At 60.6% G+C, this 14682-nt stretch overlaps 1 protein-coding gene across 5 annotated transcripts in view; it reads right to left on the reverse strand.

Moving 5' to 3' along the window:
• The window catches only part of KIF21A (kinesin family member 21A), a 61702-nt gene that overhangs the window by 23626 nt on the left and 23394 nt on the right, over positions 1 to 14682 (reverse strand). For 3 of the 5 annotated variants that reach the window (XM_055118033.1, XM_055118036.1, XM_055118032.1), the window contains exons 6-16: positions 14382 to 14549; positions 13551 to 13666; positions 12446 to 12641; positions 12154 to 12343; positions 11900 to 11963; positions 10539 to 10739; positions 6702 to 6740; positions 3291 to 3381; positions 2915 to 3035; positions 2501 to 2689; positions 1043 to 1242 (exon numbers count right to left, since the gene is read on the reverse strand). In XM_055118033.1, the coding sequence (XP_054974008.1) occupies positions 1043 to 1242; positions 2501 to 2689; positions 2915 to 3035; positions 3291 to 3381; positions 6702 to 6740; positions 10539 to 10739; positions 11900 to 11963; positions 12154 to 12343; positions 12446 to 12641; positions 13551 to 13666; positions 14382 to 14549 (1575 nt within the window). The remainder of the gene's footprint in view (positions 1 to 1042; positions 1243 to 2500; positions 2690 to 2914; positions 3036 to 3290; positions 3382 to 6701; positions 6741 to 10538; positions 10740 to 11899; positions 11964 to 12153; positions 12344 to 12445; positions 12642 to 13550; positions 13667 to 14381; positions 14550 to 14682) is intronic. The other 2 variants (XM_055118035.1, XM_055118034.1) reach the window with 1 other exon arrangement.

The following is a 14682-nucleotide window of genomic DNA, read 5'->3' on the forward strand; positions in this document are numbered from 1 at the left end:
GCCTGACTGTACTGTCAGAACACCCCAACCCAGCCACATTGTACCACCCACCAACACCCAGCCTGACTGTACTGCCAGAATACCCCAACCCAGCCACACTGTACCACCCACCAACACCCAGCCTGACTGTACCGACCAGAACACCCGGACCAGCCACACTGTACCACCCACCAACACCCAGCCTGACTGTACCGACCAGAACACCTGGACCAGCCACACTGTACCACCCACCAACACCCAGCCTGACTGTACTGCCAGAACACCCCAACCCAGCCACACTGTACCCACCCACCAACACCCAGCCTGACTGTACCGACCAGAACACCCCAACCCAGCCACACTGTACCACCCACCACCAAACACCCAGCCTGACTGTACAGACCAGAACACCCCGACCCAGCCACACTGTACCACCCACCAACACCCAGCCTGACTGTACCGACCAGAACACCCGGACCAGCCACACTGTACCACCCACCAACACCCCAGCCTGACTGTACCGACCAGAATACCCCAACCCAGCCACACTGTACCACCCACCAACACCCCAGCCTGACTGTACCGACCAGAATACCCCGACCCAGCCACACTGTACCACCCACCAACACCCAGCCTGACTGTACTGACAGAACACCCCAACCCAGCCACACTGTACCACCCACCAACACCCAGCCTGACTGTACTGACAGAACACCCCAACCCAGCCACACTGTACCACCTACCAACACCCAGCCTGACTGTACTGTCAGAACACCCCAACCCAGCCACACTGTACCACCTACCAACACCCAGCCTGACTGTACTGCCAGAACACCCCAACCCAGCCACACTGTACCCACCTACCAATACCCAGCCTGACTGTACTGACCAGAACACCCCAACCCTGCCACACTGTACCACCCACCAGCACCCAGCCTGACTGTACTGACCAGAATACCCTGACCCAACCACACCGCACCCATGCGCCAGACCCCCACCTGACTGGAACGCGCCACTCCATCCCCACTGGCTAGTGCCCGGCACAGCCCGCCACACGCCACACCTTGGTTTTCTTCATCTCCATCACGTCCTGCTGCAGCTTCTTGAGCTGCTTCTCGTACTGAGACTGGTTCTTCAGCAGCCTGGCGTGCTCCTTCTGGGCTGTCTGCAGCCTCTGCAGCTCCTTGTTCATGGCTTGCAGCTTCTTCTCGTATTCCGACTTCACCTTCTTGGCCTTTTCTTCAGAGTAAGACTCCACAGAGCCTGCGGGAGCCAAGGGCAAGGGTGGTGTGACGCACAGACCGAGAGAGAAGAGCGCCTCCGAGTAGGGAACTGAGCCACAGGCCCACTATCTGCCGACGGCCTGCTGGCCGAGCTGTGAAGACGGGTGACTATGGTTGATTTTCAAAACATTCCCAGCATAAATCAGGATACAAACCAACGAGGCACAAGTGAAGGCAGAATCCTAAATACTGTGACTCCCTCTGTGATCTTGTTCCTTCCAGTAAGAGGGGCACCAAGAGAGGATGACTGGATAAGGAAGCCATGAAGCTAGCGGAGCACTACCCGAGCACAAGGAGTGAAAAGTGCACGCAGTATGCTGACGCCTGGACGGGTCAGGAGAGCAGCGTGCTGAGTGAACCAGTCAGAGGGGGAGGGAGAGACACAGAAGGACCTCACTCCTATGCGGGTATAAAGAAGCACAGCAGGGGAATAACTAATGGCCGAAGGCAATGGAAGCAAAGAGCAGAACTGGTCCTTGGTAGGGAGCCCCTGGAGAGGGGGACAGGTCAGGGAAGAGAACCTCGAAAATGACAGGGGGAGGGACCACTGGGACCAGAACCAGACACTGAAAGGAAGTCAAGTGACAAGCACGCTGCCTTATAGGGTAGTAGACAGACCTTAGTGCCCGACAAAGGGAAAAAGAGGGCCGGAGTGATAGCACAGCGGGTAGGGCGTTTGCCTTGCATGCGGCAGACCCAAGTTCAATCCCGGCATCCCATATGGTCCCCCAAGCACCACCAGAAGTAACTCCTGAGCATCACCGGGTGTGACCCAAAAAGCAAAAAAAGAAAAAGAAAAAAAGGAAAAAGAGGGGCTGGAGTGATAGCATAGCAGGTAGGGCATTTGCCTTGCACGCGGCCGACCCGGGTTCAAATCCCAGCATCCCATATGGTCCCTTGAGCACCGCCAGGAGTAATTCCTGAGTGCAGAGCCAGGAGTAACCCCTGTGCATCGCCAGGTGTGACCCAAAAAGAAAAAAAAACAAAAAAAAAAAGGAAAAAGGAACAAGAAAATAGTGACTGTCCTTGAGGCAGGTGGGGGCAGTCGGGGGCGGGGGCACTGTGGAAGTGGGCACTGGCGAGGAGATCCAGGTTGGAATACTGTGCGACTGAAACTCAGTCGTGAGTGACTGTGACTGTGATTCACGGTGACTCCCCGAAAGAGAGAGTAGAGTCTGTGGTGCTGGAGGGGCCCTGGGCGGCAGCACACCCGCCTCTCCCGCCGGGCGCCAGCTCACCTAGGTTCTGCAGCACCTGGTCCCGCTCCAGCTGGGTGTCGCGGATCTTGTGCTGCAGCATCACCAGTTTCTCCTCGTACTGCTTCTTCAGCGTCTGCAGTCGCTTCTGGCTGTTTTCTAGTTCATCGATCAGCTTTTGCTTGATGGCAATCTCACAGGTGATGTTTGCCAGGTCTGCTTGGTAATCCGCTACACGGAGGACAAGAACACGCAGGGTGAGTTCCGACTCCCTGGCCGGGCAAAGCCAGGTGCCAAGGCGAAGAGCACGGCGTCCCCACGGGTGCCTCTGCAGGCCCGACAGGCCAGGCCAGGGAAAGGGCGCGGGACAGAGCCAGGAGGAGACGGCGGGGGGAGCCCGGGGCCACCCTGGTCTGGGGGAAGGACATTTCCCCGGCACTCCCAGCACTGAGGCACCTTTGTCATCGGAGTCCGAGTCGGAGTCATCGGAGCTGTCCACCACCTCCACATCCTCCTCCTCGTCCTCCTCGTCCTCGTCCTCCTCCTCCTCACGGTCACTCACATCCTGGTTCTCCTCCTGCAACGTGAGCTGTCACCAAGGCTGCGCCACCGCCACGCAAGCGTGAGGCCACGAGAGTGTGACACGCTTCTTCCCAGTCCTGCTCACGCCACGGCCCCGTGGTGCCCGGCCCCCCGCCACGTCCCCGCTGAGTGTGTCTGTGTCTGAGCTGTTTCTGACGGGAAGGGGCCCGGGGAGCCTGGGGTCAGGTGACGTGACCCCGTGTCTCTGGATGCGACCCTGCAGGTACAGCCGCCCCCGTGCCAAACCTACCACGTCCAGCTCGTGGCTCTCACGCTCGACCGCGCCCTTTTCTTCTTTCTTCTCTGAATCGGTGTCTGCAGTTTCCTCCTTCCCAGCCACGCTTTAAGAAGGGGAGGGTTCAGGTGAGGGGGGAGTGACACCTCCTCTGCTCCTCCTCCCTGATTCTAGGACCATCATGAGTGCTCTGACAGCAGGTCACGTGCTGGGCAGTCAGCACTGCAGGCGCTCGGTGAAGACCCCCCTGACTGACCACCCCAGACTCGGGCATGGGGGAAAGCGAGCCAGCCGCCCTGAGCAGGACAGGACCCTAGGCCACAGACCCCTGCACCCACTGTGCCCCCACGCTAGCACCCCAAGGGTCCACACAGCATGCTAAGCACACAGAACACACCGGCTCCTCAGCGTGACAAATCCCCCTTCAACATGTGAAATGGAGACAGTGCCTTTTACTGATATCTAACACACTGGAAGGTTTGGGCAGATCTGCCTGCAGTCTACACTGGCTGTAGCCACCGAAGGTGTCGATATCGGCTTTCCCGGAGACTGCACTGGCAATGTCTGCGCTGGGTGTGTCCCTCAGGGCTGCTCCACTGGCTGCACATCCGAGTAGCTGCACTCCTGCTCCTGCAGGCTGCTCTCCTGCCTGTCTCCCGTCAAGCTGCATACGTGAGCAATACCCGTCAGACCGTCTACACTGGCCAGATTCACCAAGCTGGCTATGCTGGTCATCTGTAAGGCTGTCTACACTGCCCTTATCCAACAAACATGCTGGTTGAACCACACTGGCCGGATCCAAGAGTCTATACACTGGAGGATCCAGCAGACACTCAACAGTGGAGAGATCGAGCCGTCAGCACCGATGGACCAGCAGACAGTCTACACTAGCAGATCCAGCAGACTTCACTGACCTGCAGCAGGCTGTGTATACTGGCTGGGTCAGCAGAGCCAAGCCCCTGCCCCAAGGCCTCCTGCCCACTACCCCTCTGCTGTGAACACACTCAGCTCAGCCTCCGGAGCAACCACACTCCTGGACTCAGCTCCAGGCAGCAGCCAGTCATGCACCTGCACGGGTCACCCCCGCTGGCCCCAGCAGCCACACGCACGTGGGCCCTGGGCGCACAGCAGAACACGTGTTCCCGACACGCAGCAGCTGGCCCTGGGTGCCTGCCCTCCCTGCCCCGGGACACTCCAGCAGGCTCACGGCTACTCCTGCACACGCCTCATCTTCCCACCAATGGCCCTGAGTTTTGGGTGCAGTTTCCAGGCTCCCAAGTACCAAGGCTCTTACCAGCTAAAAATTCCAGGGCATCAGCAGGCATCAGCTTAATGCTATTTAAATGTTTTTGATGAGTTCAAGTGCTCGGTGCTAGACCCAAATCTCCATCCATGTTTGGCCCCTTCTGAGCACCTCTCAGGGCCCTTAATAAATTCCTTCTTTTCTGTCATCACCCAGGACAATAAACTCATGAGAGGAGGGTCATGCATGTGCACACGCGTGTAGGCGTGTGGGAGTATGTGCATGTGTACTCCACCTAAGGATTGCACCTCTGTTCTGTAGATACAGAAATCTTTTAACTAAACTGGCATAATTAAGGACAAAAAAAAGGGGGGGCCACTGCCAGCTTCTGCCTTTCCCAGACCAATGGACACACCCTAAGCCCAGGGGAGTCTTCCTCTGAGCAGGAGAGTGACTTCTCAACCCGGGGAGAGACTGAGAGAGCCCAGGAGAAACTGTTCTCCGTGGGGGTCAGAGGGCAACCCCATCTCCTGGAAAGGTGAATGTGATACATCAGCTTCAACCGTATCCCTAGAAGGGGACAAAAGTGACTGCACCTGCTGGCCTGGAATTATTATCAAAAAATTAAAAAGCTGGGGCTGGAGCAATAGCACAGCGGGTAGGGCATTTGCCTTGCACGCGGCTGACCCAGGTTCGATTCCCAGCATCCCATATGGTCCCCTGAGCACTTCCAGGGGTGATTCCTGAGTGCAGAGTCAGGAGTAAACCCTGTGCATCGCCGGGTGTGACCCAAAAAGCAAAAAAAAAAAAAAAAAATCAGAAAGCTGATCAGACTCCCGTAAACACAAGCCAATCCTATTTAAATCAGGGCTGTCCAACAAAACTGCTGTCAGCCACTCGATCTGAACCCGCCTGCACCTGTTATTCTCTTTTCCCTCCCGAAACAAAGGCCAGGGGACGGCAGTCGGCCCCCGTGGGCCAGGCCTGGTGATGGGGCAGCTCAGCCCAACCTCTGACCCAGCACCAGACTGTGACCATGGCAGAGAATAAGGTGCCACGTGGGGTCCAGGTGCCAGGAGCCTGGGGCAGAGCGCCCACCACCCCACATCCAGAATCCAGGGCCCAGCCCAAGAAGAGGCCAGTTCTGGAAGGCCAGGGCCTCTTCCTGCCTTCTGGGGGGCATCAGAGCCGGAGGCCAACTCTGTCCCCAGAGATCGTGCCGAGGACGGGCACACGGGATGGCGGGAAGCCACCTTTTCTGGCCCCTTCCAAAAGAGGCAACTTCACAATGCCCAGATTTTACCCCGTGCAAACAGCCTAATGTCCTACAGAGAGATGGGCGACCCACTGACCACTAGAACTCTGCTGAGCGTTCGGCCCTGGTCAGGCAGAGGGGAGACAGCGCTCTCCAAGGGGAGGGGGCTGTGAGCCGAGACCCTGAACCCCAGCGAAGGTTGGCACTGAGCGTGGAGCTGCCTGCCCCAAAGCACACCGCAGTCAGGGTCCAAGCAAAGCCCAGAGAGGTCTCTTAAAGAGCATGCTTCGTTTCCCAAGTACTTAACTATTATTCTGAAATTACGTTATTTCCTTAATCGTTCTGATTGTTCAGTCCGGAGGGTAGTTTATAGAGAGGTGGCACAGTGGGCGCTGGCCGGCTCACAGCTGACCTGGGCTCAGTCCCCAGCACCACATATGGTCACTGAGCTGGGCCAGGCATGATCGCTGGGCACAGAGCCAGGATAGGTCCTGAGCACTGCCAGGTGTGGCCCCAAGCAAACAAAAATCTAACAAAAACCTACTTATTCTGTGTGTGTTTTTTTTAAATTATTTTTGAGTGAGTAAAAGCGCCAATTTTCATTACAAAGTGAGTTCAGAATTTTAATTATCAAGAGAGTTCAGCGTCTAAATTTTTCTCCAGTCTCTAAAGAGACACTCCCATTTGGATGCTAACTGCATTTTCCGTCTGAAAGGGCCTGTCACCTTCCCGTTACAGCCATTTACTCTACATCACGAGAAACTGGCTGAATCTTAATTCAGTGTCCAGCAAGGGCTCTCTTCTTAAGATGCGTTTCCGCACGCCCCGTGCTTCCGTCAGTCCCGCACGCCTGCTCTGGCCCGGCCCTAACGTGGGGAACGGCAGGGGGGCGGGGTGGGGGGTGAAGGAGAACCCGAGGCTTTCCAACCTTCTTTCTTCTCGACTGCTCTCCTCCAGCTGCTGGAGCCTTCGCGCGCCCAGAGTTGGGAAGCAACGGAGCAGGCACACGGGGCGGGAGGGAAAAGTGACAGTGAGCTCACACGGCAAGTGCATCAGACACGCAGAGTAGAAAGGCAGTACGTTTTGTACGCGCAACAAGCCACAGAGGCGCAAGCAGCTCTCCCCTACGGAGCCAGAGATGCAGGTGCGAAGCTGCCCCCGCCGGCCCGCGGGCGAGCAGGCAGGGAGCGAGGACCGGCCCTCTCCAATTTGACGTGGACCAATTTCCCTGCCCCCAGCCCCCCCTTTTCATGCCCTCTTCCTTCCAAGACATCCAGGAGAGGTGGTCACAGCACCACCTCTTCAAAGCACTTCAAAAAGTAATGCCTTTATACCGCACAACAAAGTACCATTTCTCCTGCACAGGAGGACCCGCCTTACGGCCGGCTTCCCACCGGAACAGACCCCGGAGGAGCATCTCCCCGTGTTGAGAACTCCCGAGTCAGAATCACCCGTCTCAGTGCAGCGAGCGTGGCTGTGAGGCCGAAACTCCCGCCCGGGGCACTGCCTCGGGGCTGTGGTTAGAGGGGCTGCCGGAGGCCGGGGTGAGCGAGGTTACTCCCCAGGAGGGGAAGGCGCAGGGGGGAAGGCGGGTGAGCTGCAGGCTGCCCCTGGCGGAGGGCACACGGGCAGCACGCCGGTGCCCGGCACCCGGTCAGTTCCACCCCCCGGGCTCCTCCCTGGCTGTGACTTCTCCATCCGAGAGCCCCACGGACACCAGCAGGGCCGCGGCCGGGAGCGGCCCCCCAGCCCCTGCCCAGCCTGTGCGTAGGACACGCGTCACTCTGAGCTGAGCATCTGGGCCTGGGGCTGGGTCCCTGGGCACCGAGCACCTTCCCCTCCAGAGCCGCAGCAGGGCAGGCGGGGGCGCGGGAAAGCGCGAGGTGAACACGCAGGAGGGGACGGCCGCCGGCAGGGAGGCAGCTCGCTGGGGCAGCGGGGACGAGGAGCGATGAGGAGAAAGTGGGGAGTATCGGGAGAGGCCAGGGGCACCGAGCAGGGCCCTCTTCAGCTCCGTCTGCTCTGCGCTCACCCTGTCTGTGGGGCCGGGGAAGCTGCACCCTGGTACGCCCGAGGAACCCAGTGCGGCTCCAGCCCTCCTGCCAGCCTGAGGACTCGGCCGCAGCCTCACTGGGGACGGGGCCCTAGAACCAACCCTCCCGAGTCAGGGACTGCACTGCCTGGAGAAGCCACGCCCCTCTGGACACCCCTCCAGCCCCCTCTAGACCGCCACTAGGCCCTCTTCTAATCCCGCTCAAGACCCCCTCTAGACCCCCTCTAGATGCCCCCTAGACCTGCTCTAGAACCCTCTAGATACTCTAGAAGACGCTCTAAACCCCTCTAGCTCCCCCTCTAGACCTGCTCCAGAACCCCTCTAGATCCCTCTAGACCCCCTTGGATCTCTTCTAGACCCTTCTCTAGTCCCACTCAAGACCCCCTTTAGACTCCCCCCTATAGCTGCTCTAGACCCCATCCAGATCTCTCCAGACCCGCTCTAGACCCCCCCACCTCTAGATCCCTCTAAACTTCCTCTAGAACCCCCTCTAGCCCTGCTCTAGACCCCCCACCCGGGCTTGCTCTAGACCTGCTCCAGACCCCCTGGGCTCTGCACTGTCACCCGCTCCCCTGCCACAAGCCTCAGGCTAAGAGGGACTTCAGCCACATCCTCAGAGGAGCCGCACCATGGCACACCAGCCCAGCCAGCTGCCAGGCTGAGGAAATACTAACGGTTTTCTGTGTGACTGACGCTTGTGGTAAGAAAAGTCCTGCCCGTAAAGGCCAGCAGGAACATGCTGGCTGGAGGCTTCACGGCACCTTCCTCAGCTCTGCTCCACCACGAGGTCACGAGGGACAGTTGGGGTATGCCCTGGCACGCCTCCCGGCCCAAGTGCTTCTTTGGGGACAGTCACTGCTTCGCCTAGTGCAGCTCCCGTCCCCTCCTCTCAGTGGCAGAGGCCCTGGCCCTCAGAGCGCCCCTCGCCCACCCCAGAGCCAATGTTAGGGGAAGTCTCCTTTTTCCTTTGTTTTGTCTTGGGGCCACACCCAGCAGTGCTCAGGCCTTACTCCTGGCCTGGGGACCATCTAGGACGCCAGGACTGAGGGTGGGTCAGTCGTGTGCAGGTACCAGCAAGCCCCTCTCTGCTCTGCCACCCTCGGGCCAGGGAATGTTCCCTTACCTGCAGGTTTACACGGGTCACTCAGCACTGCTGGCGGACAACAGGCTGGGGCCTGTGCGGGCCCCTGAGCTGCCCCCTGCTGGCCTCCTTCCTGCCCTTGGACATCTGACTCCACTGAAGTCTTCCTGCACGAACACCCCTACTGTCCATCCCCCTCACCGTCACAGTGGCCAAAACACCGAGACAGCCGTGGATTTTCACCCAGAAGTAAGCTGCTAGGACTTCCATCCGAACGGTGACCGGCTGCTCCTTCACTGCTCTTCGGGGATGGACAGCCCTGGACCTCGCACAAGCAGCCACTCTGGCTGATGCATCAGGACAGCCCCTCGGCGTGACGCTGCCTGGGTTCCACGTTTGCTGCGTGTAGAGACTCGGGTCCCCGGGACAGCAGGTCACCTGCAGCGGGTTCTCACCGGGCAGCGTACGGGGCTGAGCTGAGCCCCAGTGACCCTCCCTGTCACTTCAGTACTGACTGCCCCCACGGAAACCCGCCTGACAGTGCTCTCTCCAGGCACACCTTTCTTTGCCCCGGCCACTGGGGGTGCTGCGCCAGGCAGACCGACACAGGTGCCGCGTCTTTCCTTTCCCTTGGCAGTATTTCTTTATTGCCGGGATCAAGCCAGGCCCACACAGGGGCCAGGTACGTGCTCCCCCACGAGCTACACGCCCAGATGTTTCTCTGCACGACCAGGGCTGGCCACTCCGGAAGCACTTAGAAAGAGGTGGTGTCCGAGAGAGCGGCTTCAGCCCCACCCTCCTGGGCACAGAGCAGTCAGCCCTCTGCAACCTGCCCTGAAGAACGTAGGCCGCCCAACTCTTGGAGAAGCTCCTGATGCGGGAAGAACTCCCGGCTGCCTGAGCAAGTTTCCCGGGGGCTTCAGCAAGTAGAGGAAAGGCCGCAGACCACAGACCGTTTCCCAGGTGCATCCGCAGTCAGAAACCCCTGACCAAGCGAACACTCGGCCTCCTGTCGAATATCTAGCCCGAAAGGCTTAACGTGTCTTGCTCTGACATACTGAGGAAACACCCCAGCAATGGCAGTCAACGCTGGGCCCAGAATTCCCTACACTGAACCACACTGCCCACTTTCTCCTCCTGTTTGGGACTCGAGGAAAAGGAGCCAGGACGGAGCCGGGAGTGCGGCGGGGAAGGAGGCGGGAGGAGAGTCAGCTTTGGCTGCACTCTTGGCAGACGCCTCTCATGCAAGCAGGATCTGTGGGGAGCAGGCAGCCGGAAGGGTGGGGTGCGCCTGTAGCAAGAGCAACGCGCTGGGTGACAGCGGGTTTGGGAGACGCACGCGCACATCCACGCACGGGGACGAGACAGACTCCGGGGGGAGCGCCCGGGAAAGACGCTGAGTGCGGAAGCGGCTCGCTGAGAAATGAGATCACCTGTAACGGCACTGCACTGTGGGGGCGAAACTCACTGCCACAGGAGCACCAGTACTCCAGTTACCAGAGAGAGGCCACTCGAGCACGTGGCTGAGACCTCTGACCCGCTCAGGTAACCTTTCACCGACACACTCACGAGACGGCACCGCGGGAGTGCACGCCAGATATCCCAGGAAACACAGGGCTTCCAGACTCTACCTTTTCTTCTTCTTCCGCTCTTTCCTCTTCAGCTTCTCCAGGTCCTTCTTGGCGAGGTCGATGACCTCGAGGGTCTCCTTGTCAGAGGACAGGACCGGGGAGAAGGCGGAGGAGGCGCTGAAGTAAGGGGACCTGGCGGTCGCCCGCGTCAGGCTCTTTCGCAGGTTCTCGTTCACGGCTTCGCTTTCCAGCAGCTTGGCCCTGGGCACAGAGCACTCAGCTGGGACCGCGGGGCACCGGCCGGGGAACACGGGGACGGAGTGAGTCTGACCCACGCCAGGACGGGCATGGCCCAGGGAGCGTCTCGCAGGCGGGACGGCCCGCGGGGTCACCAGAAACGATGTGAGAAACGTCTCACTCAGAGGCAGGCCACGAGCCCCCTCCCTCCCCTCCCCCGCCAGGGAGCTCAAGGCATCCCCCAGCTCATCACAAGCCCCAAAGGGGAGGCTCTGGCTCTGCCCAGTGGGCACAGGAGCTGGCGGAACAGCTCACGGTCACCCTCTCAGGGCCCAGGACCACCACAGGGAGGGCCAGAGGCACCTGTCTGGAAGAGGAGGGAGGGAGAGGGGCTCTGAGTGGCCCCACCCCAGAGAGTCCAGGAGTTCGCCCAGACCCGGAGCTAGGACATGGACAGCAGGGAAGACTACCACGGCCCCAGTGACCGGGAGTCAGCTTACAGGGAGAGCAAAGGGCGTGCGAGGAGATGGACAGGGGGCCCGGCAGGCAGTGACCAGAAGCCCACTGACCCTGGCAGGAGGGGAGAGCTCAGTGGTCAGAGCAGAAGCCCAGCACAGTGCCACGGGGCAGAGAGGGGACATTCGGTCTCTGGCACCTCCAGGCCCCAGTGGGGAGGGAGTGTGGGGGGCGTGAGAACAGGCCCTGGGGAGGCAGGGGGGTCTTCCAACACAGGGAGGAGAGCAAGCTGCTGGCCCGGTCACTGGGGGCAGCCGAGGAACCTGGGGTGCTCTGAACACCCTGCCTTGGCCCTCAGGGCACAGCGGGGGCCGGAGCACAGGATGTTATAAGGGGACATCATGGACAGTCACATCCCCAGGGCCCTCATTGCTGGAGCACCCAGGTCAGGGGACACCCCCTCAGGCTGGAGCACCCAGAGGTCAGGGGACCCCTCGGGCTGGAGCACCCAGAGGTCAGGGGACCCCTCGGGCTGGAGCACCCAGGTCAGGGGACACCCCCTCAGGCTGGAGCACCCAGAGGTCAGGGGACCCCTCGGGCTGGAGCACCCGGAGGTCAGGGGACACCCCCTTGGGCTGGAGCACCCAGAGGTCAGGGGACCCCTCGGGCTGGAGCACCCGGAGGTCAGGGGACCCCTCGGGCTGGAGGTGCCCCACACTCAGCCGTACCTCAGGTCTTCGATCTCCTTGATGTAGCTGTGGATCATGTTGCTGATCTCCTCGTTCCCTTCACCTGCAGGCAGAGGGTGACGTGAGGATCCTGCAGGGCTGGACTGTGGAGGGGCTGCAGACCCCAGCACCACCCGGCCCCAGGCACAGTGTGGCCCGAAGCTGAAATCAGCCCAGGATTCCTTGAAAGCAAAGCGTCAACAGAAACGAAAGCCCAGAGGGTCCCGGAGCCCCAGCCGCCCGCGGGCTCTCACCCGCCCTGGCCAGAACCTGGCCGGCCTGCTCGCTGGCCAGCTGCGTGACGCGGGCCCGCAGTGCGTCCATGGTCTCCTGCATGGCCTTGATGCGCACGCGCAGGTTGCTGTTCTCGGTCTGCAGCATGGCGTTCTCGTGGAACATGTCGTTGATGCTCTCCACGCCCTGCTCGTCGATGATGCGCTTCCCCTAGGCCGGCAGAGTGTCCGTGACCCGGAGGCCCGCCCAGACGAGCCTGGAGGTGGCGCTGCCCCGCCCGCCCGCGCCTGCCCGCGCCCGCCCGCCGCTTACGGTCTTGTACTCCATAAGCTCCACTTGCAGCCGCGCAATCTCGCCCCGCAGCGCGCTGATCTGCTGGCTGGCGCGGTCCTGGTTGATCACCACCTTATTCTTGATGTTTCTGGCCCGGTTGGCGTACTTGAGGGTGTTCAGGGTCTCCATGAAGTCTCTGTCCGACGGGCTGACACAGGCGATCATGACGGTCTGGCTGGAAGTCAGGGACACGCAGCATCAGCAGAGGCTCCACAGGGTGGGAACAGCACAACCAGCCCTCAGAGTGACACGCACTCTCAGACAGCACAGGCGGATGGCCGAGCTCACACCCGACAACACAGGCGGACACTCGAGCTAACCCGACAGCACAGCCAGACAGACGAGCTCACACCCAACGGCAGACAGACAGACAAGCTCACACCCAACAACACAGGCGGACACTCGAGCTCACCCGACAGCACAGGCAGACAGACGAGCTCACACCCAACAGCAGACAGACAGACAAGCTCACACCCAACAACACAGGCGGACACCCGAGCTCACGCCCAACAGCACAGGCGGATGGCCGAGCTCACACCCGACAACACAGGCGGACACTCGAGCTCACCCGAGAGCACAGCCAGACAGACGAGCTCACACCCAACAGCAAACAGACAGACAAGCTCACACCCAACAACACAGGCGGACACCCGAGCTCACGCCCAACAGCACAGGCGGATGGCCGAGCTCATATCCAACAACACAGGCAGACAGACGAGCTCACACCCAACATGACAGGCGGACACGCGAGCTCACGCCCAACAGCATAGGCGGATGGCCGAGCTCACACCCAACAACACAAGCAGACAGATGAGTTCACACCAGACAGCACAGCTGGACAGACAAGCTCACATCTGACAACACAGGCAGACACCCAAGCTCACGCCTAACAACACAGGCAGACGGCCGAGCTCACACCCAACAGGCGGACACCTGAGCTTACACCCGACAGCACAGGCGGACGGCTGAGCTCACACCCGACAGGCAGACACCTGAGCTCACACCCGACAACACAGGCGGATGGCCGAGCTCACACCCGACAGCACAGGCGGACAGCCGAGCTCACACCCGACAGCGGACCCACCTGTTGCCGCCAAGTGAGTCCTGCAGCAGCCGCGTCAGCTTGGAGTCCCTGTAGGGCACGTGGGTCGCCCGCTTGCTCTTGTCCCCCAAGGCGCTGATCACGTTGCCCAGAGCCAGCTGCAGAGAAGCGACAAGTGCTCCCAGATTCGGAGCACGAGAAGCAAGCGTGGTGGGGGAGGGCAGCCGCTGGCTTCCCGAGGGAAGTCCGCTGGGCGAGAAGACACGTGAGTCTTCTGAGGCCGGGAGCGGAGGGACACAGCCCAAGGTGCGGCCCTTGGAAAGCAAGTTCTGACTCGCCCCAGCAAACATGTGGCCGGCACTTCCGCCACATTCCGCCCGGCCATGCCGTGCCCTCTCCACACACCGGCTTCTGCTGGCCCCCACCCCATGTGCCAGCTAGACCCAGGCTTCATAAGTGCTCTCAGTTGTGGCCTCTTTCCACCGGAGAAGTGTCCGTGTGCCCAGGCCTACAGGTACACAAATGGGCTTACAAACCAAACAGCTGCTGATCACAAACCACAAGGAAATTTATCTTAAGGAATTTTTAGGGGCCAGAGTGATAGCACAGCTCGGAGGACGTTTGCCTTGCACTCAGCCGACCCAGGTTCGATCCCCAGCATCCCATGTGGTCCCCGAGCACTGCCAGGAGTAATTCCTGAGTGCAGAGCCAGGAGTAACCCCTGAGCATCGCCAGGTGTGACCCAAAAAGGAAAAAAAAACTAGTATCACTGTTTGCTCAGGTGTTCGGCTAAAGGGGAGATGGGGAGAGGGTGTGGGACCCCAGGCCCGGGGCAGCCCGCAGAGGACACCCGGGAAGCAAGCACCGCCTTACCAGCCCGCAGTTGATGGAGATGCCTTCTCGGGCCCGTTCCCCCGTGGCCCCCGTCCGCTTCAGCCTCTCCGACCCCGCCAGGTCCACAAAGTGGAACTTGGCTGTCAGAGTCTCAAACTCGTTCATCTGCGATGGCTCGGACGCCTCCTTGTTATCGGGCATGTTTTCCTGCGACCCAGACACCACGTCTCACTGCATCCTGCCACGCACAGCCTCGGCAGGAGCCGCGCCCCCAGCACCTCGCCCGCGGGGACGGCCCGGCACCCCACAGCTGCTTCCCCAGGGGCACAGCGGGCACTCA

This window comes from Sorex araneus, chromosome 10 (genome assembly GCF_027595985.1).
Source record: "Sorex araneus isolate mSorAra2 chromosome 10, mSorAra2.pri, whole genome shotgun sequence".
Classification (NCBI taxonomy): domain Eukaryota; kingdom Metazoa; phylum Chordata; class Mammalia; order Eulipotyphla; family Soricidae; genus Sorex; species Sorex araneus.